The sequence below is a fragment of the Muntiacus reevesi genome, chromosome 1, assembly GCF_963930625.1.
Source record: "Muntiacus reevesi chromosome 1, mMunRee1.1, whole genome shotgun sequence".
NCBI lineage: Eukaryota > Metazoa > Chordata > Mammalia > Artiodactyla > Cervidae > Muntiacus > Muntiacus reevesi.
This window is the reverse complement of record NC_089249.1, coordinates 148,099,350-148,122,159: the sequence shown is the minus strand read 5'-3', so window position 1 is coordinate 148,122,159 and position 22,810 is coordinate 148,099,350. Positions and strand designations below refer to the sequence as shown.

General features: G+C 43.2%; 1 protein-coding gene across 3 annotated transcripts in view; it reads right to left on the bottom strand.

Moving 5' to 3' along the window:
• Positions 1-22,810, bottom strand: part of DAB1 (DAB adaptor protein 1) — a 455,006-nt gene that overhangs the window by 72,864 nt on the left and 359,332 nt on the right. For all 3 annotated transcript variants that reach the window (XM_065928927.1, XM_065928932.1, XM_065928937.1), the window contains exons 5-6: positions 1,080-1,211; positions 335-454 (exon numbers count right to left, since the gene is read on the bottom strand). In XM_065928927.1, the coding sequence (XP_065784999.1) occupies positions 335-454; positions 1,080-1,211 (252 nt within the window). The remainder of the gene's footprint in view (positions 1-334; positions 455-1,079; positions 1,212-22,810) is intronic.

Genomic DNA, 22,810 nt, shown 5'->3' with positions numbered 1-22,810 from the left:
AAGGCAGAAAACTGGCAGAAAGAAAAATGAAAATCCTTGTAGCCGCCCCACCCCCACTGTTAACAAGAAGCAAATGCAATTGACTTTCCTTAGATCTCCTCCCCTGAAATCTTCCCCAGTTTTAAGATTTCACTTTCTCTCATATGTCTAGAATCTCAGAGAATAGGGATCATTTCTAATGGCATGCTTTCGGTGCCTGTAATTTACACAGGAACCTTTCATCTTTGTTTATTTCTACTTGGCAGCAGGAGGAGAAGCCTTGACTGTCAGTTTTCATATCTGTTTATTTTAAGCCCCTGCTGTCTCCAGTACCAGGATAAATTCACAGGTATACCTGATACACAGCTTGTTCGCACTGCTTATCCTTTTGTGCCTTTTTTTCCAATTCTTCTCTTTGCTTCAATTCATAAATAAGTTGAAAGAGATCTCTCAAGTCCAGAATAACAGGTTCAGCCTGGAGTAAAAGGTAGAAAAGCACATAAATAAGGGAATGGTTACTGAGCTGTAGCAACCAATTTTTGTTTTTGCTGGCTACAACCCGCAGCCCTTCCTTTTTCTATTAAACTGAAAGCATTCCATCTTTAATTAATTCTACCTTGTTATATTGGTTTAGCAAATTGCATCTAGGCTAAAGTTCATTTCTTCAACTAATTATATTTGCAAATTCATAATAATCATGAGCATAAAAGGCACTGCTTTTATTTATTAGTAATTTCGAATACAATAAAATTAGGGTAGGCCTTATGCAAAACAGCTATTTGTTTTCTCTTATTTTCTTTTTAAATGAGGCTAGCAACACAAGGAAACTTACTTGTATAGTGTGCCTCCATCCAACTTAATCAGAAAGGAAAATAATGAGTCATTATGAAATACCCATTAGAAAAAGCAACAACACCACAACTGGCTGGGCATGAGCCTGTTTCTTTGCTCTGAGGCTGTTTATCTTTTCTAGATGGGAAGCTGAGTGTCAGCATCGCTGAGTCACATGTCACAATGGGCCCCTGAAGACCAATGGTGTGACTGTACTATCCCAGAAAAGGTACAAGAAAAAGCTTCCTCCTTGGAAGGGGGCTACTCACCGCCTGGGCTGTTTTTATGGCCACAAATCTGTGATTCCCTTCCTTCCCGCAAACGTATCCGAAGGCCCGGTGATCTGTGATGTCCTTTGCGATGTAGGAAATTTCGTGAACAGCATGATGATGCTGAAGGGCCTGTGAGAGACAAAAAGAAGAGCCTATTTCAGGGGACTTTCCCTCCGAGCTGTTGATCAATAAGAGATGTGTTTCCGCTACGTGTGAACAAGCCCAGAGGGCTTTGGAAAAGCTGCTTGGTCCAGATGGAAGGAAAAAAAGAGCTGTGTCTGCCCTTGAGAAATGGAGGCATCCTTCCATGGTCTTGATGCTGTGACCAGAGAGATAAACAGGACTGTTCAGATGCTCAGTGGGCATCTGTGATGGGGGCCCTTTCCTCTGCTTGCTGGGGCCAGTCAGCCTCACTCGGTGGTACAGGCTCCTTCTACGTCTTTCCTCACGACACAGCCCAGTCTAAGTTCTGCATTGATATTTAGTACACTCACATAACCAGGGCCTCTGCTTGTCCTGCTGGACGGTGTATACTGTACAATGACCAGGGGCACCCTTTGCATTCAGAGAACCACAGATGTGCATGGTTATGACAATTTTCCAACAGGTGGTGGTGATAAGACTGTCCTGAGGATCAAACACCTTTTTTGTTTTGTCCCAGGTCACCACACCTCTGAGGGTTTTCGTGTGTTGGTCCCCTTGTCTGCAAGACCTGCCCTTTTACCCACCTGTGTGAATTCTATTCCTCGTGAAAAGCCTATCTGAAATCACACCACCTTGTGAAATCCCCTGAAGGAGGCGTGCTCTTCCTTGCCCTGCAGAGGAGACTCCTCCCTATTCTGTGTTCCCCAGAACTTCAGTCTAGCGATCCTGGAACTCCCAAAGGATTCCAAAGGATCCTGGGCTCCCTGGGCTCCTGGCTTTCATAGATCTCCCTTCTCTGTTGTATTTTCCTAAATCCTGGTCTTCCCCACCTGACTCTGTCTTCATTTTTGTCATCCGAGTACCTAGTGCTGTGCCTGACCCATAGTTGTTGAACTAAGTTGGGACTGCTGATCAGTAATTCAAGCATCATTTGAAACTGACCTTCCTGCCCTTGTTAACTAAACTTCAACAAGCAATATCCACCATCCTGTTAACCGATGGGTGTTCTTTATGGTCATTTTCCTAGATTAAATGTACCTAAAAGAATCCTCATTAAACAGTACTCTGTAAAGGTTTATGTATGTATCTAAGCATTATATGATGTGTTTCAAGTCCTTACAAAGGACCTTTTCATTATACTGGGTGCTAAGAAGCTTGAATTCTAGCCACTATATGTGAACACAAGGCACTCACTGTATCTCTCTGGATCTCTCTTTATTCCTCTATTAAAGGAGAACTTTGAACCAGATCAATGGCTCCTAACCCAAAGTCCTGGATCTATAGGGATCATTAAAAATAATGAAAAGAGGTCTCAGGCAATTTTTAACATTTCAAAAAGCTAAACAGAAATTTATAATTATTCCTAATAAGATGACTTCTTTTACTGTGCACACAAATAAAAATGCTGAGTTTATTTAGAATTATATCTGGTTACTGGTGTACCCCTTAGCTCACCTTGGAGCAGATTCTCTTTGGCAATCAGTGATGGATTCAATAATCCAAATAGAAAAGTAATTGAGTATAAATGCATTTTACTGAACAAAGTCTCCTATGTTACTGAATCTGTGAAGGGAAGGAGAAATTTAACACAAGGAGAATTTGGTTATGAAAATATTGAGAACCACTGAAGTAGATTTTCTCCCAGGCCTCCTTCCATCTTTCCAGATCCTTTAACCATCTAGATCTCACATCACACAGCCAGCCTCTCAGGACAGTGGAGCCTGCCTCTTATGATGACCATTACTTACTTCTGGATTGCTGACCCTGACCTTCAAAAATGTCCATTCCTGGCCTGTTGCCATCTTTTCAGGCTTCTGACCTTAGGAATCATTTCTGTAGTAGAATTTGCTGCTGCAGCTTTACCTTCCAGAATCCAGCCATTCGCTCACCTCTTTCTTACTCTTAAGATGCTCTCTGTGGGGTTTCATGCCCGTCCAGGTTGCCCAGTGTCAACTAGACATAATGCATAGAGGGTGGTCACCCTAGCCCCTTAAGTGGCCATAAGACAACTTTATAATTTTAGTGGATTTTGACACAAAGTTGGGGAAGAAAGAAGTGTTTTTTAGTAAAATGACCAGGATCCATTTGTTCTTGCCTTATTAAGAGCGCATATTTATCTAGCAGAGAAAAACTGCTCAGAGAGCAGTAGCTTTTCCATGGTGTTAATGATGTAAAATTGATGAGATTTATATTCATGAAACAAGGCAGTATTGATTTAGAGGCTTTTGTGAGCTTGAATGGGATACAGCAGAGAAAAGTGAGAGACAAATTTATCCTCCTTCTCTTTCTTTCCTGCAAGTATTTCTTTCTCTGCATAATACAGTGAATGTTATCCACGTATCCTATTAAATCAAAGTTTGACGACAGCACTTTATTGATTGCCAAGTGGAATATTGCTCTAAAATTAAACTGCGATTAGAAGTCTTCCTGGTGGAATTAGATTCAGAGATGATTGTGTAATGGTAAAATATCACCTACTATGCAAGATAGCAGATGGAGATGTTTTAATTTATCTGTGAATCCTCATTAAGTATTTTAAAGTCAAAACATTTTTAATGCCTGATGATACCTAATATTGCCTCACAAAGTGTAGCTGTGTGTGTGCATGAAGGGCTTAAAAATATTGTACATTATCTTTTCCCATAGTTAATTTTATGATGTGTTAAAAAGGATTGCTCTGAAATTGGCTTACTCATTTGGAAACGAAGAGTCAGATAGGGATTATGTCTCCACTTTCTCCAACCTTAACCATGCAAATGTCATAAAGATCCTTGGAAATACAAATATATTAGAATCCTTCTAATCCCACATTATCACATTCATCTTGGCAACTCAGAGGATATTGCAAATACTTGCTCACTGAGCCTCCAAATTGCTCCATGTCTTCAAGTATGTTTTATCAGCACAAATCAAAGGCAGGTGGAGCCAGAGGAAATGTAAACATCATATAGTTCAACTGTGAGTTTATTCATGAAAGGACTGTGGGCCAGAAGGTGTTCTGGCTGGACCAATATTTAATCCAGGCCCCACTCTCCCCACTCATAATGGAAAAGCATTGAATAAAGGAAATGAGGTTATTTAGAATCAAGGGCTCCTTTCCTTAGACTCTTGACTCCCTAGATCAACAACAAAACCATGATCCCTGATAAGCTAGGATGAGGAAGGGAAACTAAGGAAGGAGGTCAAACAGGATGTTCTGGATTCCAGCAGATTACTAAGGTCAGAAAGGGTCACCAATCAGAAGGTATGGGGTCAAGGCCAGCTATCAGGGTCTCAAAGAAAAAGGTCAAGACCACCTGGTCTGGAAGGGCACTCTCAGGGATTTGCCACTGCAGTATCTGCTGAGCAGCCAAGGCCAGAAAGGGGAGGTGAAGTCCTTGTAACAGAAAAAACAAAAGACCATTTTATCCCAAGAGTGTTTCTGTGGAGAGTTTCGAGGCATCACGTGTTGTTCTGAAGATGCAGAGAATCCTGGGTCAGAGGGAGAGGGAGAGAGTGGAAGAAAGGCAGGTTCTGGTTGCCCTTCTTCCACCCTTCCTTCGGAAATGAGTTTTTGTCTTGGAAAAACATAATCTAGGTATTAGTGATTCAGTCATGTCCAACTATTTGCAACCCCATGGACTGTAGCCAGCCAGGCTCCTCTGTCCATGGGATTCTCCAGGCAAGATTACTAGAGTGGGTAGCCATTTTCTTTCTCCAAGGGATCTTCCCAACCCCAGTATCAAACAAGGGTCTCCTGCGTTGCAGGCAGATTCTTCACCATCTGAGCCATCAGGGAAGCCCAATCTAGGTATTAAAGCACCACCAAAAAATCAAAGCAGATAATCTGGTTTTAAAAAGAGAGTCTTCCAGAACACCTGATTTTTCTGTCACTGCTTCATTTACTCCTCCTATTGTGAACCCTCTCACTGTGGATGAAATTGTTGCTACAGAATTCCAAGGCCAATTCCAAGATCAGCCTCACCAACCCAGTCTGACTTTCCTCCCAGGAGTAAAAATAATCTGAGGGGGTCATCATCCCCCTTTGGGTTCTGGACTTTCCCACCTCTGTGCCATTATGTATGTTGTTTTCTCTGCTGACTGCCTCTTCTTACCCTAAACATGTTTCATCAACTCTACCTAACTATATTATACCTATGCTTCCAGGCCTAGCTCCAACATCATGCTCATCTAGGGACCTTCCTCAACTCCCCTATTCCCTGTAATAATAATTCCCAACTCTGGAATTCATTGGGTTGTATTTTTTTCTCTTCTATCTGGGATGCTTCAACTGTCTTAGTTTTGTTACACATTTGTCCATGCATATAGTTATTCACACTGTATAACTGTATTACTGAGTGCCTAATCCGTTCTAGGTCTCATTCTAAGTGCTACATCTGCCCAAATGATTAAAACATGGTCCCTTCCTCAAGACCCTTACAGTCTCAAAGAACAGGCAGGCAAAGAACCTAACAACCGCAATATAATAAGACAAGCGTGATATTAAAGGTGCTATATAGGAGCAGAGGAGAAATGGGGAGGAGCATCAGGGAAGTCTTGACAAAGGAGCTGACCTTGGACTCAATCTCCAAGGATAAAGGGGAAATCCTCAGAAAATCAGAGAAAGGGCATTCTAGGCAGAAAGAATGAAGCAGGCAGATGCCTCTAGGTCCTGAAAATAAAACATCTGGAGAACATTTGTGCACATGTTTTCTCTCCACTTTGGGATGTAAGCTCTTAAAAAAATAATAATGATAATGTCAGGTTCTCCTCAGCCTTATCCTAGTTCCTAAGACTGTTCCTTTTGAACAACAAATGGTAAGTAAGGTTTCATGAGTTAAAGAAGGAACAACGGGACTTCCTGGCAGCTCAGTGAATAAGAATCTGCTTGCCAATGCATGGGACATGAGTTCGATTCCTGATCTGGGAAGATTCCACGTGCATGTGCCCCAGAACTGCTGAGTCAGCACTCTAGGGCCCGTGAGCTGCATCTACTGAAGCGCGTGTGCCTACAGCCTGCATTCGGCAACACGAGGAGCCACTGCCCGCACACCACAACAGAGAAGTCCCTGCTCGCTGCAACTAGAGCAAGACTGCGCAAAAAGGCAATGACGACCCAACGCAGCCAAAAATAAATAAATAAATAATTTTAAAACAAAGAGAGAAAGGGGGCACCAAGCTATCCAAAGACGTACAGTGCCCAAGGCAGTCACTCAATAAATGCTCAATGACTGACTAAATCAGGTTAAACTCATGATATTTCACATAGGATTTATTCTTTAAACAGAGGGTTCCTTCTGATTCCTTTTTTTTTTTTCCTTAGCATTTCCATGAGCCATTTACCAATGTTTAAATGAAGTATCAAATTGTTTGCAGGGTTATTGTCTGACAGAATAAATTACAGAGAAGACTTAATTTGTAGTATGGTTCAATACAGCCAATTAAATACAGTATGGATTAGAAAGTCATCTGCTCAGACTTTACCATTAGCTTTTTTTAAAGAATAAATTCTAGCCTATTTAGCCTTCATATTATTATTGTGTGTGGGTATATGTGTGTATGAGAGGGTGTGGTTTCCCGAGGTTATACTATTCACAGGAAAAATACCCACCAGGATTCAAGTGAGTTAACAAAAAAGCAAAACAAAAAAACAGATATGCAGATAGACACAGATTAAAAATAGATGCATGAAAAATACACTACTTCACACTGCAGGCAATTACAGTAGTTAAAATCTCACTAGACAAAGAGAGGCCCCGGCTCATTATAAAGGCCTTTCTCTTTTCCAACATATTTTTGGATGCATTTGCTGCATGGCAGTGCCAGCAAGGCTGGGAGGCAACCTCTGTACCAGCCCCCAGGTACCCCATCATGTGAGACTCAACGGAGAGGTCAGAGTGAATTTTTCTCTAAGTTCCCATCCTGAAATCTTCTAGGATGTTTTACTCAAGGACAAGGCCAGATTTCAAAAGATCCCAGACTCTAGCTAAAGAGAAGCATGCTAACAGAGGAAAAAATGTTAACACTGGAACCAGGGAGAACATAATTCAAATCCAAGCTGTATCATTGACTACATAGCTTTGGGAATGTATCTCTAACTTTCTGAGCCTTCTCTTTTTATAATATACAAAGAATGATACAGAACCCAACAAGTTGTTGAAAATATTACATTGATTCATATAAAATATACCAGATACAAGTGAGATGCCACTTTTCTCCACCAGAATGAAAAAAAAAAATAATACTCAGTGTTAACAAAAGTGTGGGGAAACAGATACTTTCTTGGGCTATTGGATTTCTCTAATGGACATGGGTTTGGGTAGACTCCGGGAGCTGGTGATAGACAGGGAGGCCCGGCGTGCTGCGATTCATGGGGTCGCAAAGAGTCGGACACAATTGAGCGACTGAACTGAACTGAATACACACATTAATACAATGGGACAAAAAGTGCCTCTCTCATGGTCCTGTTAGAAAGACTGATGAGTTAGTCTGGTATACGGAACGGCTTGGAGCAGCGCAAGGCACATACTGTAAGGGCTTTGTAAATTTTGGTCATTATGGTTATTTTTGTTACTTGTGGGAGTGTGATTTGGTGCAACTTTTCTGAAGGGCAGACTGGCTATCTCAAAGCATTAAAGATATGCATAAATTTTGACCTTATGATTCTTCTTGTAGGGATTCAAGTATCTATAAATAATGTAAGATGTGGTAAAAGACTTAGATATGAGATATTCCCTGCAGTGTTTAGAATAGTGAAAAATTAGAAATGTCTGAAGTGTTGAGCATTAACTGACTGGCTGAAGTAACTGCATTTTGCTATAAGATAAAATAATATGCAGCTAGCCAAAAATCATCTCGGGAATGTATGTACTTTTTGCTGTGGAAATATATTTAAAACATCCTAATGAATGAAAAATAGCATATCACAAAATAGTATGTTCAATATAATCCTGTTTCTGAAAAAAAGTATGATTCTCCATATATGTATGTGTATAAAAAGTCTGGAAGTACATCCAACAAAATCTTAATAGGAGTTTTTCCCTTGAATGGTGAATTTACTAGTGATTTTAAAAACTGGACTTTTGCTCACTGATACTAATTTTTTTGCAAATAAATTATTCTAATTTATACAAGTTACATAAAACTACTAAGCTTCCTGGGCTTTACCACATGGTAAAATTCTTTAGTTTGCCATGATGTATATATGGATCTAAGGTCTCCCTGGTGGCTCAGTGGTAAGGAATCCACCTGCACTGCAGGAGGCTCGGGTTTGATCCTTGGGTGGGGAAGCTCCCCTGGAGTAGGTAATGGCAACCCACTCCAGTATTCTTGATGAGGAAATCCCATGGAGAGAGGAGCCTGGTGGGCTACAGTCCATGCGGTTGCAAAAAGAGTCAAACAAGACTGAGCAACTAAACAACAATATAAAGATATATATTTTCTGCTCCAGAGTGGTAGCAACAATATTTTTCTCATCTTTATCCCCAAATCAGTTAAAGTACCTGATATATAGTAAGGATTTAGTACTTATATATTTTTATCATAGAAAAGCATACACAACTTTAATTTACATTTTAACCATTATTAAGTGCATGGTTCTCTGACATTAAGTACGTTCGCACTGCTCTGCAACTATCACCACCATCCATTTCCCAAAGTGACCATCTGTATCATGAAACACTAACTTCTCATTCTCCTTCTTACAGCCAACCTGGAAACCACGTTCTACTTTCTGTCACTATGGCTTTGTCAGTACCTATTTTTAAACAAATAATTTGAATGAATGAATCTGTCAGCAAAATCCTGAGTCCGAGTCTGTCCCTGAACCCCACCCCCCCACACAACGCTACTGGCTCTATTTCTGTTTCTCTAACACTTTATTTTCTCAGCTGTTAAAATAAGGAGGTCGAATTCAATAAATACTCATGTCCTTTTCTGCTCTTGACACTTCTTCTGAAACTTTATAACAAGACAACAGTTATAAAAGACAGCTTCTTCTCAGTAACTCTCTGAACATATGTTATGAAAACAGAGCTCTGCAACCATGTGAGTAAAGTTCTTGCCTAAAAATAGGGAGATGAACTAGTTAACGAGCTGAAAGCATTCCCGACCTATGATTTAGGCTTAAATTTGTCTAACAGGCAAAGTGGAGCCAGGTGTGCTGAATCAATTAGCAATCACCACAGTGACAAGGAAGCAGATTTCTGCTCAGGAGAAATAAAAACCACCTTCCACAGGAAGCCAGCTTCTGCGTGAAGTACTAGTTTCCTAACACTGGGGTTCAATCAAAATCTAACATCCCATGACCTAGGATGTGCTATCGCATAATCATAGTTGGTGGAAAGGTGGACTAGCTATCCTCTCAAATTCAGTTCACACTCATGCCTAAAAGCCCATCGGTACTAGGATACACTGGGCCCTGGAAATACGGAGATAAAGAAGACACAGTCTGTGCTCTCAAAAGCTGGCAGTAAGTGTGCATGTGTAAGTCAGGGTGCTCCCCTTCTGCTTCACTCTCAGAGTACTCTGCATACTGTGTTGTCCTTCCCCGTTTCAAAAAAAGCATGTCGAGTGATGAAAGGATTTAGATCTCATCTATGTGGCCATGGGCAAGTCACCTTACCTCACTGAGCCTCAGTTGCTTCATCTGTACAATGGGAATGATCCCTTCCTCAAAGGAATGTGAAGAAGATCACGTAATGTGTCGAGCAGGGTGTCTGGTAGACAGTAGGGTTTTCATACTTTGGATCTTTCCCCAGACAATCAAGTTTAAGATCTAATGGCTATGTGACATAGTGTTCAGTCACCAAGCATGGTTCCCACAGCTGAGGCCTTCCTCAGAGCTCCCCGGATAATAGGCTTGGAGTAACCAGAGGACGGTGAGAAAATCTGCTGGGAAATCAGGTCATCAGGAAGGAGAGAAGAGCTGAGAGAGACAGCATCACACTTTATGATGCCATCTAACAGGCTGGATCCTACTATCCTGGGAAATTTAACCCTGCAGTTTCCAGTTACATAATCAGTGAATTCCTTTCATTGCTTAAGACTGAGATGAGTTTCATATTGCTTGCAATGAAAAGATTGCTGAATCAGCGATCATCATTATCTCTATCTTAGACCAAAGGAAGCAGGCTCAGCAAGAAGTGACTTGCCCAGGGAATATCAAGCTAACAGGAGACTTTAGCAAATCTCATTGTCACTCAAATCTACGCCTGGTTTATTGCTAGCAGTAATTCGTGTTGGAATTCCAATTTTGAAAGTGCTTTGGTTATATTTTAGGATAAATATATATACAAATACATTGTTATTAGAAAGCAAGCTTTTCAGTGGAAGAAAAGTGAGATCTACACATAGACTTTAAGAAATAAGCCAATAATTGTAATCTGAATTGGAAATATCAATGTGAGCTCATCATTTAAAAACTATATTCTTGGGACTGTCTTCAGAAAGGGACTAGAAGCAATGAGACCCCAGGAGCAATGAGCACACCTAATGCAGCTGTTTATTAGTTAGAAATCCATTTATCTATTGATCTCCTAACCTATCTAAAGAGAAGGAGAATCAGGGAAAGCAAATATGGCAAAAGGTGAAATTTTCTGTGTGTTTGAACATTTTCATGATAATACATTAGAAAAAAAAATTAAATCTCAATGTGCTCCTTTCTCTATCTCCCATTCCCTTTTCCTCTCTCTGAGAACAGGAGAAATCAAGGCACTGAACACTTCAATGACTTAGCTGAAAGTAGGCTGCAGACAAAAGGCCTTTATCAAGTCCACCTCAGGCAGCCATTGGTCCAAAACACCAGGGGTCGTTCAGAGCATTCAGAAGAGCTCAGTACAGAGCTGCCGGCTTTCTTTGTTCCTTTGTGCTTTCCCGAGGCCAGCGTAAATAAACATCAGCCAGTTGTGGTTCTATTTGCAACAATATTTTTAAAAGTTCAGGATGAATAAATACGGGGACAATTTATACTTTCAAAACTCTGATGGGAAAACATCCCAAACTTTGGAAGATTCCCCCAAATATTCATACAGATTCAGATTTAATTCTCATTATATATTTTAAATATATAATGGCACAGACCCTCCCTCTAAGTAGTCATCCAGAGAATGACTACTATGTGTTGGGCATCATGCCAGGTACTCTACGTATGTAATCCTCATTTATTTCACTCAACCAGCAGCTTTATATACTATTTCCCCTCCTTTTACTGTTGAGGTAAGTGAGACCCAGAGAGACTAAGGAACTCACTTCAGGCCACACTGCTGAGAAGGTAGACCCTGGACAGATGCCAGGTACGGCTGGTAGCCTCTGTGCACTTGAATAAAGTATCCAATGTATTTTAACTGCCTCTACTCCTTCTCCTAAAATTCATGTTTTTATTTCTGTCTCTTTCTGCATGAAGGATCCTAATAACCATTGTAGGTGTTTAGTAATGTAACCAATGATTTCAACATTTCAGCTTACGGTGTAAAATTATTGTAGCAAGTAGGCAAATGAGTGTGAAAGAATAGAAATGAAACAGCATGTTTTGCCACAAGTCATTGCAGAAATGAGGTCATTATATTTAATGAAAAATTACTTTTTGTGTTGTAACCAGCCTGAAATTAACCTCTGCCTTGGTCACAAAGAAGTCTTGCATGCCAGACAGAAACTTACAAGAAAGAGATGTGACTAAAATGCAGCCAATGGAAAGAATGCTGGATTAGGAGTGAGCAGGCTGGTGGTTTCATTTATATTAACGGATTGAGGTGAACAGCAGGTGGTGGTGGTGGTGAATATGGCTTCTAAGATCCATTTTAGTTAAACACTTGCATGGTGAAGAAACATGTAACTTTGGATAGACACAGGCCAGCACTTGAAATTCAAATCTATTCTGTACTACTTATGCCACCTTGGGCCAAATACCTAGCTTCTCGGAACTTTAGTATCTTCACCTGTAAATCTGTTTGTTTGGGGGAAAACTAAGTAAGATCCTGGTACCCTGCCTGGAATGCTTAATAAATGGGAGTTCAAAGACTCTATTCTGTGAATTTTCTGTCATCATTACATGTTTAATTTAGCCTCCCCAAACTCTTTAAGTTGAAGTCCTAAACTTCAGGACTTCAGAATATGACCTTATCTGGAAATATAGTAGACCCTTAAACAACAGGGGGATCAGGGACACTACTCCCCACTCTTCCCCACCCTGTGTGGTAGAAAGTCCATGCATAACTTTACCGTCAGCCCCCTGTATACGCAATTCTGCATCCAACCATAGACTGTGTGTACTGGAATATCAATCTATTGCATAAGTCTGCATATAAGTGGATCTGTGCAGTTCAAACCCATGTTATTAAAGGGTCAACTAAAGAGTGACATGACTGAAGTGACTTAGCACAGAATAATGGTGGTGTTGGTGGTTTAGTTGCTAAGTCATGTCTGACTCTTTGCGACCCTATGGACTGCAGGTCACCAGCCTCCTCTGTCCATGGGATTTCCCAAGCAAGAATACTGGAGTGGGTTGTCATTTCCTTCTCCAGGGGATCTTCCCGACCCAGGATAGAACTCTTGTCTCTTGCATCTCCTGCTTGGCAGGCAGATTCTTTATCACTGTGCCATGTGCTAGAATAGGGTATGTCTCTAATCCAATATGACTAAGGCCCTTATAACAAAACAAAACAAGAAAAAACAAGGAGAAATGTAGACACGGACACATGGGCTGACTGCCTTTCAAACATGAAGGCACAGATCCATATGTGTCTAAAACCACCAGAAACCAGAAGACTGGCACAGACCCTCCCTCACAGTGGTCAGAAGAACTCATTCCTGCCTGAACTTGATCTCGGACTTTTAGCCTCTACAACTATGAGACAGTAAACCTCTGTTTAAATCCCTGGATTGTCACACTTTGTTACGGCAGCCCCAGGAGAGAAACACAGCAATCGCCTTAATTTTATCTCCAGATCCCTTTGTTTGATGAGTTTACCAAAAGAATACCATAGTGAAACAATAAAATCTTTGGAATCTAGTCCCATCTCTGCTCCCTCAGTGAGATTCAATTTTCCCATCTGTAAAATGAGGGGTAAGATGGGCCCCTACCAGCTTTGCTCGCTTGTCAATACAGGACAGCAAAGCCTCTAGTTTTCCTATTTCTGCCAGACCTGGCGACTTGAATCAGAAGCTGAGCGTGGTGCAGTGCCATGCAATTTATAATAGTGTCTCTCCAATTAGTTTCCATTTAGTGCCGTGCAGCGCTTCCCTGAATAAATACCACCAAACCACTGAGGTGGTGGGCTGAGCTGAGTAACAGGATCAATTGTTTCTTTTATACTAATTGGCCCCATGATTTGTTAGGCTGCTACCTTGGAAAATGAACTGTCAGGAAAAGAAATTAGCACAAAATTGCCCCTTTCGTTGAAAAAGCACCAAACACCAACCTGCAGCCGTATCCTCCAACTTACCTTAGGGTCTCAGAGGCAAAATTGACAAGCAGTAATACCTTCTAACCCTCGGCTCTATCATTTTCTGGTTAGAGATGAGAAAACTGAGGCTCACAGGGGCCCAGGGGTCCCCAACCTCGGGATCTAATGACTGATGATCTGGGGTGGAGCTGATGTAATGACATAAGAAATAAAATGCACAATTAATGTAATGTGCTTGAATCATACCAAAACCATCCCCCTACCCCCTGGTCCATGGAAAAATTGTCTTGCACGAAACTGGACCCTGGCACCAAAAAGGTTGGGGACCGCTCACTGGTAAGCAACTTGTACAGTCAATGTTCAGTCAATGGCGAAATTCAGAGCTGGTGCTGCAAGTAGGTGTGATGGCAGCAAACTTCATGCCCATTTTATCACATCAGGGGGCCTCCTGTAGGGCAGCGATCCTCAGGTTCTGCCTAGCTCTCTACTCTCTCATCCCCACATCTCCTCCTTCTGACCTCTGTCTCTACGGGACTGAGAGAGATGGCACTCCATTGAGGGCAGCTTTCAGGAGGCTTGGCCTGGTCACTCTGCACTTCTTGCACCAAATACCACGGCCTGCTGGGCCAGCTCTGACTTATTTCCACAACTCAGCTCCAGTAGCGGAGCATCTCCCTTGACTCTGTGGCAGGCACTGTGCTGGGAGTGCAAGGCAGAATCCTGGCCCTGGGGGAATCGCACTCTCTTTCTTCCTAATACCTAGCACAGTCTGCAGTTATCCCTTCATGGGCATGATCACCTGGTTACTATCTGTATCTTTCGTCAGTCTGTGAAGACTAGGAAAGCAGTCCTTGGGTCAGGCTCTGATCATCTCTGCATCCCCAACAGAGTGACTGACACGTAGTAGGTGCCCGGTCACAGTTTTCTGAGTGAGTAAGAGAATATTGTGTTCATGCCATAACAAAGGTATGAACAGGGTGGGAATGGAGGCCAGGCTGGACTAGATTAGTAGGAGATGACTAGGTAAAAATTAGTGCTTCTGGGGGTGGTAGGGATGGATTAAGATGTTCCATCCAGACTCCTAATGTATCCCTCCCGCCCACCCTTCCCCTTTCACAATCATAAATTTATTTCTGAAGGCTGTGAGTCTGTTTCTGTTTTGTAAATAAGTTCATTTGTATCAGTTTTTTAGATTCCACTTATAAATCTAAAGGCTATCTGTCTTTGGAGTTTGGGGTTGACATATACACATTGGTATATATAAGGTACATTACTATATATAAAGTAGATAATCAACAAGGACCTACTATATAGCACAGGGAACTCTACTCAATACCCTAATAACCTATATGGGAAAAGAATCTGAAGAAGAATGGATATGTGTATATACATGTAACTGAATCATGCTGCTGTACACCTGAAACTAACACAGCGGTGTGAACCAACTATACTCCAATATGAAAAAAAAAAACGTTAGATTAAAAACAAAGAAAAGGAAAGATGTTCCATTCAAAGGGATACCAAAGAGACCTGATGGCATCAAACATCATGTTACAGATAGAGAACTACAACCAGTTTGGGATGATTAATCCATAAGGCCAGCAGAGAGTAGAGTGTGCTAAGATAGGTTGAGACCACGGAATGCAGGCTTTTGAAGGCCAGGTCAAAAAACTTATAAAAAGTGAAAATGAAGTCGCTCAGTCATGCCCAGTTCTTTGCAACCCCGTTGACTAGAGCCTACCAGGCTCCTCCGTCCATGGGATTCTCCAGGCAAGAATACTGGAGTGGGTTGCCATTTCCTTCTCCAGGGGATCTTCCCCACCCAGGGATCCAACCTGGGTCTTTACCCTCTGAGCCACCAGGGAAGCCCCTTAAAAATCTCGGGTGGTTGAAACTGTCAGTGGCTTTCTATTTGACTCTGCTGTTCCTGCTGTTTATTTGCAAAGTCATGACCAACTCTTTGCCACCCTATGGACTGTAGCCTGCCAGGCTCTTCCGTCTATGGGATTTCTCAGGCAAGAATACTGGGGTGAGTTGCCATTTCCTTCTCCAGAGGATTTTCCTGACCCAGGGATCATGTCTCATGTCTCCTGCTTGAAAGGCAGACACTTTACCACTGAGCTACCTGGAAAACCCCACTCAACTCTGTAATTGGCCCTTTCAGGAGGCTGGAAAGGGAGTCCATACTCAGGCTAGAGAAGAACAGGGAACTGAGCAGCCCCTCCCTGCTGGGGGCCATCAGCACGGGAGCCAAGGGGATGCACAGCTGAGGCGTCCGAGATGGAGGCTCACAGGTGGACAGATGGCTTCAAGTGAACTGGGCTGTTCTGCAGAGAGGAGGCTCTGAGGGCGCTGGTCAGACTGCAGACTGGGCTTCTAAAAGCGGGATGCCCTCTGGTCTGGTGACAACATGGCAAAAACGTTTGCGAGCTGAAGACAGATCCCACCTTCATCCACCTCTAACCCCTGCTCCCTGTCCACCACGCAAGATGACAGGAGTTCTGTCTTACGAAAACGTGGATGGCGGTGCTGCTGGAGGCAGTGTTAAGGGCAGGGTGCCTCTTTGTTTCACTGGCTGCACTGGTAGTTTCTGAAGATAACTGGAAATGCTCCCAACCTCACAGCACGAGGCTCTGCATGCCAGGGTCAGATGGGTCTGGAACATTCCTTGGCCCCACCATTTTCTTTGTAACAGGCCTCCACATGCCCTTTAGGTAGATGCTGGCTCAGAGGCCACTGGAAGGACTGCACAGTCTGCTGGGAGGTGCTGGTGAACTGAAGAGATGGGGGGTCTGAGAGGGCCAGGAGGCACAGCAGGCAGAGATGAACAACCTGGGTTTTTACATCAGGCCTCAGCCGAAGGCGTGCTGTGAGGTAACATATGGTGGCACGCGGCACATGAAAGGCATGTGGCTGGAGGTGGTCTTTGCCCTCCCGAGCACACAGTTTGAAGGACCCAGCTGGGGCGAGACAATCACAGCCAGGAGTGGTGCCTACTCATAGACGCCAAGAACTACCAGCAGGGGCAGTTAACCCTGCTGGGCAGGCTGCTTGGAAGAGGTGGCATTTGGGCTGACTCGCAAAAAGATAAGGAGCTAGCAAGGCAAGAAAGGGGAGCAGCATGTGCAAAAGTCAAAGGAGAATAGTTGACTTGAAGTAATTTTGAGAGGTTCTGGGATTGAGGGGTCAAGGGATACAGATATGAGGTTATCTGCCTGACCATTCTGTGTATTCTTTACAGAACTACCTGCTAATGTGATCTGAAGGAGAGAGAGGCTGGCAGGACCACACTGCAGAAGCCTGTCCATGTGGCTCTGAGGATTCTACCAAGATCCCGGGAATGAACCACTGAGGAAGGTGCTGGGACTTCTGACAGGTTTCTGTTACCGAGTGCTGAAGAATTGATGCTTTTGAATTGTGGTGCCGGAGAAGACTCTTGAGAGTCCCTTGGACAGAAAGGAGATCAAACCAGTCAGTCCTAAAGCCAATCAACGCTGAATATTCATTGAAAGGACTGATGCTGAAGCTGAGCTCCAGTACTTTGGCCACCTGATGAAAAGAGATGACTCATTGGAAAAGACCCTGATGCTGGGAAAGAGTGAAGACAGGAGGAGAAGGGGGCGACAGAGGATGAGACGGTTGGATGGCATCACTGACTCAATGGATATGAGCTTGAGCAAACTCCAGGAGATAGTGAAAGACAGGGAAGCATGGCATGCTGCAGTCCATGGGGTCACAAAGAGTTGTACCCTAAGCCTCTTGTCTGCTGTCCTCACGCTCAAAACACTGGCTCTTCTGTCACCTGATGACCTGCTATCTGTGCACCTTTCTGTAACTTTTGGGGCTGTCCATTCAGGAATCTGAATGAGAATAAGAACAGTAGTGGCTCGCCCAGAGCCAAGCTGGTGCAAGGATCACGGAGACCAGCAATGGAAAGCAGGATGAACTAGTGATAAAGACTCTCCTTGTCCAAACTCCAGCCAGAGTCCCCTGCTGGACTCCTCCTCTTGTCCAGCCCTCTGCAGGATGAGACCTCCACCTTGGCCTCTGAAGACTTGAATAAAACACTAACATCATTTCTGACAGCTCAAGGTCACATTCCTAATGGCCCTAGCACCCATAAAAGTCCCTGCCTAAGAAAATTCAAGGCTGCCAAAAGAATTTATTGATTGTTCCAGCCACACTTGGAGATAGGACTGGTCTTCCAACCTCTGTGAGAGGCTAGACCCTAAGCTCGGATAAGGGCCAGATATCAAACCCAGGTGAGTTTCCACGTGGACTAAACCCCTATTTCCTGCTTTCTGTCATGTTTTGCTCCCTGACACTACACAGGCCCCACTCAGCATCCCCCCCCCCCCCATCCCCACATTCTCCCCTCAAACCCCAGTCACCTCTGCACAAACTGGAAAGAAGTTCAATTCTTTTCCCTACTGGGAGGAGTTCCTAAATAAAATCTGTTCTACTATGGTCACATCCAGCTGTGTTTATCTTTGACACCATACAAGTGATGACAATCTCCAACCACAGTGCAAAGCCCAGGCCCTGGGCTAAGTGGGTTATCCATGACCTCATTTATTATGGGCCTGGAATGGAAGGCAGTCTGCACAGAGAAAAGGGAGGGGATGACTCAGCAGTTAAGGTTAAGAGCCCAGGCTCTGGAGCCAGAGGTCGAGGCCTGGCCTCTCTATTCATGGGCTCTGACCCCTTGGTTAGGCACAAACCCTTTCTGTGACTCTGCTTTCTCATCCAGGTCCTGGGTATAACTGTCTCCATCTCTCAGAGTTCTTATGAGAACTATATGAATCACATACACACAGCATGTTGAGCCCAGAACACAGTAAGGGCTTAATAAATGTGCCATTGTTATTTCAGTCATTTAAAACACATCCCGTGAGGGAAGATCGTCTCTGTTTCTGCAAAATATGTGCCCTCACCAGCACAAATTCTTATGTACAGTCAGTGCTTAATAAGTGTTTGCTGAGTAAATGACTCAATATTGAAATGCTCATCCTTGCTCTATTATTCACTCCTACATGATTTTTCAGTCTGGTCCCAGAATTGTGTGGCCACTCCTGGCTAGTGTCTGCACAGGAGCACGTGCGGGACCCTTGAGTGCATCTACACACAGCATCTAATTGCACATCTTATAATACAAGGCAGATAAGGATGGGAATGCACATCTGTGACTCCCAGCTGACTTCCAGAGCTAGTCCAGGAGTGGATGCGGCCAGAAGAAACTCTTACATCTCCGGTCCCCACTGAGTAGAAGCAAAACTTAGCTTGAGGCTGCTACATTTCATTCTTCCTTTGTGTATGAGAATGGAACGAGGGGACAAAGTGATAGGAGTTGTCAAGTTTTGAAATGAATAATAAGATGTTTTTCGAGTGAGGCATATAAAAGAGATGAGCTAAAAATACAGCTCCAAGAGCATCTGGGAAGGAGAAGGATTAGCAAGGTGCCTTAATTGCTGCAGAACAAAGACCATTCCTGAAGGGAGTTTCCCCTACCACGTGCACCTGCAGCAGGTAAGTAAAAGGATGAAATACACAGTGTTTATTCTGAATGCTGTCTCCCCACTTTAGGAAATTTAATTCCAAAAAAATAGGGCTCTAGAAATTTCACATCATGTAGATGCAAGGGGAAAAGAGGCTCAGTGCGTGGGAAAGAGAAGGACATTTTGGAGCACCTTCTGCTAGCCTGATGCTCTTCTTACAGGATCAAACTTAATTCTCATAAGTCAATGAGAAAGATTTTATTATCACTTATTTGACAGAAAAGGATACTGAGGCTCAGAGAGGTGAAGCTGCAGGTTTAGGCTCAAAGAGCTAGAAGATGGAAGTTCTGGGATTGGACATCCAGCCCACCCCACCCACTGCAACTGCCTAATCCCCGAATCTAAGGCCAGGATAATATGCTGTTTCTTATACATTTCCTTTGTTAAGTGTCCTCTACTTGAAGTATGTCTTCTAAAATACTGATCAATTCTCTCTCCATCCATCCACATACTCTCCCTCCTTACCTCCATCCTGCCCTATCTTGGAAAAAAAAAAATCCCTATTGTTTTTGCAGGCTCAAGGCATGCATATAAGGCAAGTACCTCATCTTATCATTCAAGGCTCTTTGACACCTAACAATTAATATCCACTTCATACTTAGAGATGCTGAGTTTTACAGCTTTTAAAGCTCTATCTAATGTATTATCTCATTCACTATCTTGTTTTCTTCCTCTTACGATAAGATGAGGAAATTACATAGCCCAGAGTGGCTAAGTAATCTGCCCAAAGTCATATGTAGCAGCAGATGGGAAATCAGCACGCATGAAGACCTTCTGAGTCTGACATCCCAGCTCCTTCTGTGTCATCTTGATAGAAACAATAAATGCAGGGGTTAAGAATATGGGCGCTGGGAATAAGGCTGCTGGGTTCAAATCTTGGCTCTGTCACTCACTAGCTGTGGGACCTTGGGTAAACCTGTATGCTCTCTGTGTCTGAGCTTGCTGGTCTGTAAAATGAGCCTCAGGTTAGAAAGTTCCTACACCATGAGGAACTGTGATGATTGCTGGTGTTCAGTCGCGGAGTTGTGTCCGACTCTTTGTGACCCCATGAACTGCAGCACGCCCGGCCTCCCTGTCCCTCACTTATCTCCCAGAGTTTGCCCACATGCAGGTCCACTGAAACAGTGATGATTAAGTAGATTATAATATTCAATACACTTAAAATAGTGTCTTACATCTAGTAAATGTCTTTCAAGTATTAGGTTTTTGTTTATTTTTTTCGGTTCTTGTTTCTTTTTGAATATGTACCTTTCTCCTATTATAGGAAGTCCTTCTCCCCTACCCCCAACCCCATTTGAGACATCCTGTAACTGGCCAACACTCCCCAGTTAGGAAGTGGAAGAGTTAGGATTTGAACTGGGGCTTGCCTGACACTTTCAGGTGTGTCCTGAAGACTCACTTGCGTGCCTCTCCTTCTGGAACATGTGGTTAGATGTAGAAAAAGACTGAAGTCAAGCCTCTCTATCCTGGACCAGAAAAAGGAAGTATGCCTCCTGGGAGAACCACACCATCGTAAGGACACATTCTCAGGGCGACATGAATCATCTCCACTGTATACATGTCTTTGTTCACTCAACAGAATTATTCATTGAGCAATTGCTATGTTTTGAGCACTGCACTGGAACCTAGGGACAGGATAATGGAACATACATGGTCCCTGCCCCCAACCCCACCCCCCAAGTTCAAGGTCTAGTGGGAAGCCATGCAGGAGAAATAGCAGTGTGATGTGGTAGGTGCCCTGAGAGAGGAAGGACAGGGTGATTGATGAAGAATCCATGGGAGATGCCTTTAACCAGTATAGGGATGGGGTAAGCCCCAAGTACTTGCATTCTGAGACTAAACACAAGCATTTAGAAATCATACGATTTCTTTTCCTAACTTAAAAAAAAAAAAAATTCTTCTGAGGTCTCACCTCTATAGACACAAAATGTAGTCATCTGTTTCTGGTTCAGGAAACGAGTTACAAATGACTGAGAGGGGATGGAAGGAGCTTCACTCATGTCATTCCCACAAGGAGAAGAAAAACAGGTAAAAGGCCTGATGAGACAATGCAAAAGCGAGACAGTGCCGGGTGCCCACAGCTACTCTGCCAGTGCACGGCTGAGTCCAGACTGTTCTTTCTCTGGCTGATTTCGGAGCTGATGAGCAGCACAGATAGGAGAAGTGAGACAGAGGTTCAGGGAGAGGTAGGTGACTCCCCATCACCTCCTTCTTGGCATAAGGGAGGCATGACAAAAATGTGGGAGTTTGAGCACCTTGTGCTGCTGAAAAGCTGTTGTCCTTTGCTGGCTTGGAGGCTTCTTAGCACAGAAACAACGTACAGCTAAGTTGGACTATAAAGAAAGCTGAGCGCCAAAGAATTGATGCTTTTGAACTGTGGTGTTAGAGAAGACTCTTGAGAATCCCTTGGATTGCAAGGAGATCCAACCAGTCCATCCTAAAGGAAATCAGTCCTAGGTGTTCATTGGAAGGGCTGATGTTGAAGCAGAAACTCCAATATTTTGGCCACCTGATGCAAAGAGCTGACCCATTTGAAAAGACCCTGATGCTGGGAAAGATTGAAGGCAGGAGGAGAAGGGGACAACAGAGGATGAAATGGTTGGATGGCATCACCGACTCAATGGACACGAATTTGTGTGAAGTCCAGGAGTTGGTGATGGACAAGGAGGCCTGGCGTGCTGCGGTTCATGGGGTCGCAAAGAGTCGGACACGACTGAGTGACTGAACTGAACTGAATGCCCTGTGAACCCATTTCCAGACTCATGCCTGGAAGCCAGACATTGAAGCAGCACTGGAGGGCTCTCTCTTCATCTAACATGCAATGGGAGACCTTGCCTTAGTTTCCTTATCTACAAAATGGGGATAGTAACAACAGCCTCCATGCAGGGTGACTATGAGGAACAAAATGAATATTGCATATAACACACATGATCAGGCTCATAACAAGCTTCCAATCAATGGTGGTGATGAGTTAATCCCAGTCTTCCCACAACCTGTATGGCCATAGGTAATAATTTTACTTCTAGGTGACTCAGTTTCCTGATCTGTAAAATGGGGACTAATAAACCTCACATCATAAATTGTGAATTAAATGAGATGATTTCTGTAGGAACCTAGGAGAGGGCTCAGAATGGCCCTGGGATCAACTGCCAAGAATCTAGGAGCTGACATCTTCACATCTTTTATTTTTCCTTTTTCTCCCATTTGAACATAGCTTTTTTGACTTGTTCATTATTTTTTCCCTCCTTCAGTAATGTTTATGGAGTGCGTGCTCTCAGGCAGACACACTGCAGGGCAGCTTTGGTTGTGTCTCCTTTACTACAGCCACTCTCAAAGAAGAAATAGCCCGATGTCGCCTTGCAAACCTTTACATCGTTCTCCCTTCCTCACGAGTCTGAGCAACTCTAGCAGCAGCATCCAAACGTTTGTTCCTTTCATCTAAATATATATGGAGATCAGGTTTCTAGATGCATTTTCTCAGTCACCTGTCTATAAAGGTTAGAGGGTCTGAGGTCAGAGTGGTTACAGATAGGAGAAGAAAGGGGAACTTTGGGCGCAGTCATGCTGGAATCAGCCAGTCCCATCCTAGACTTCCATGACATACTAAGTTTCTTAGGATGAGTAGGGTTTCCTTCTGACCACTTTATGT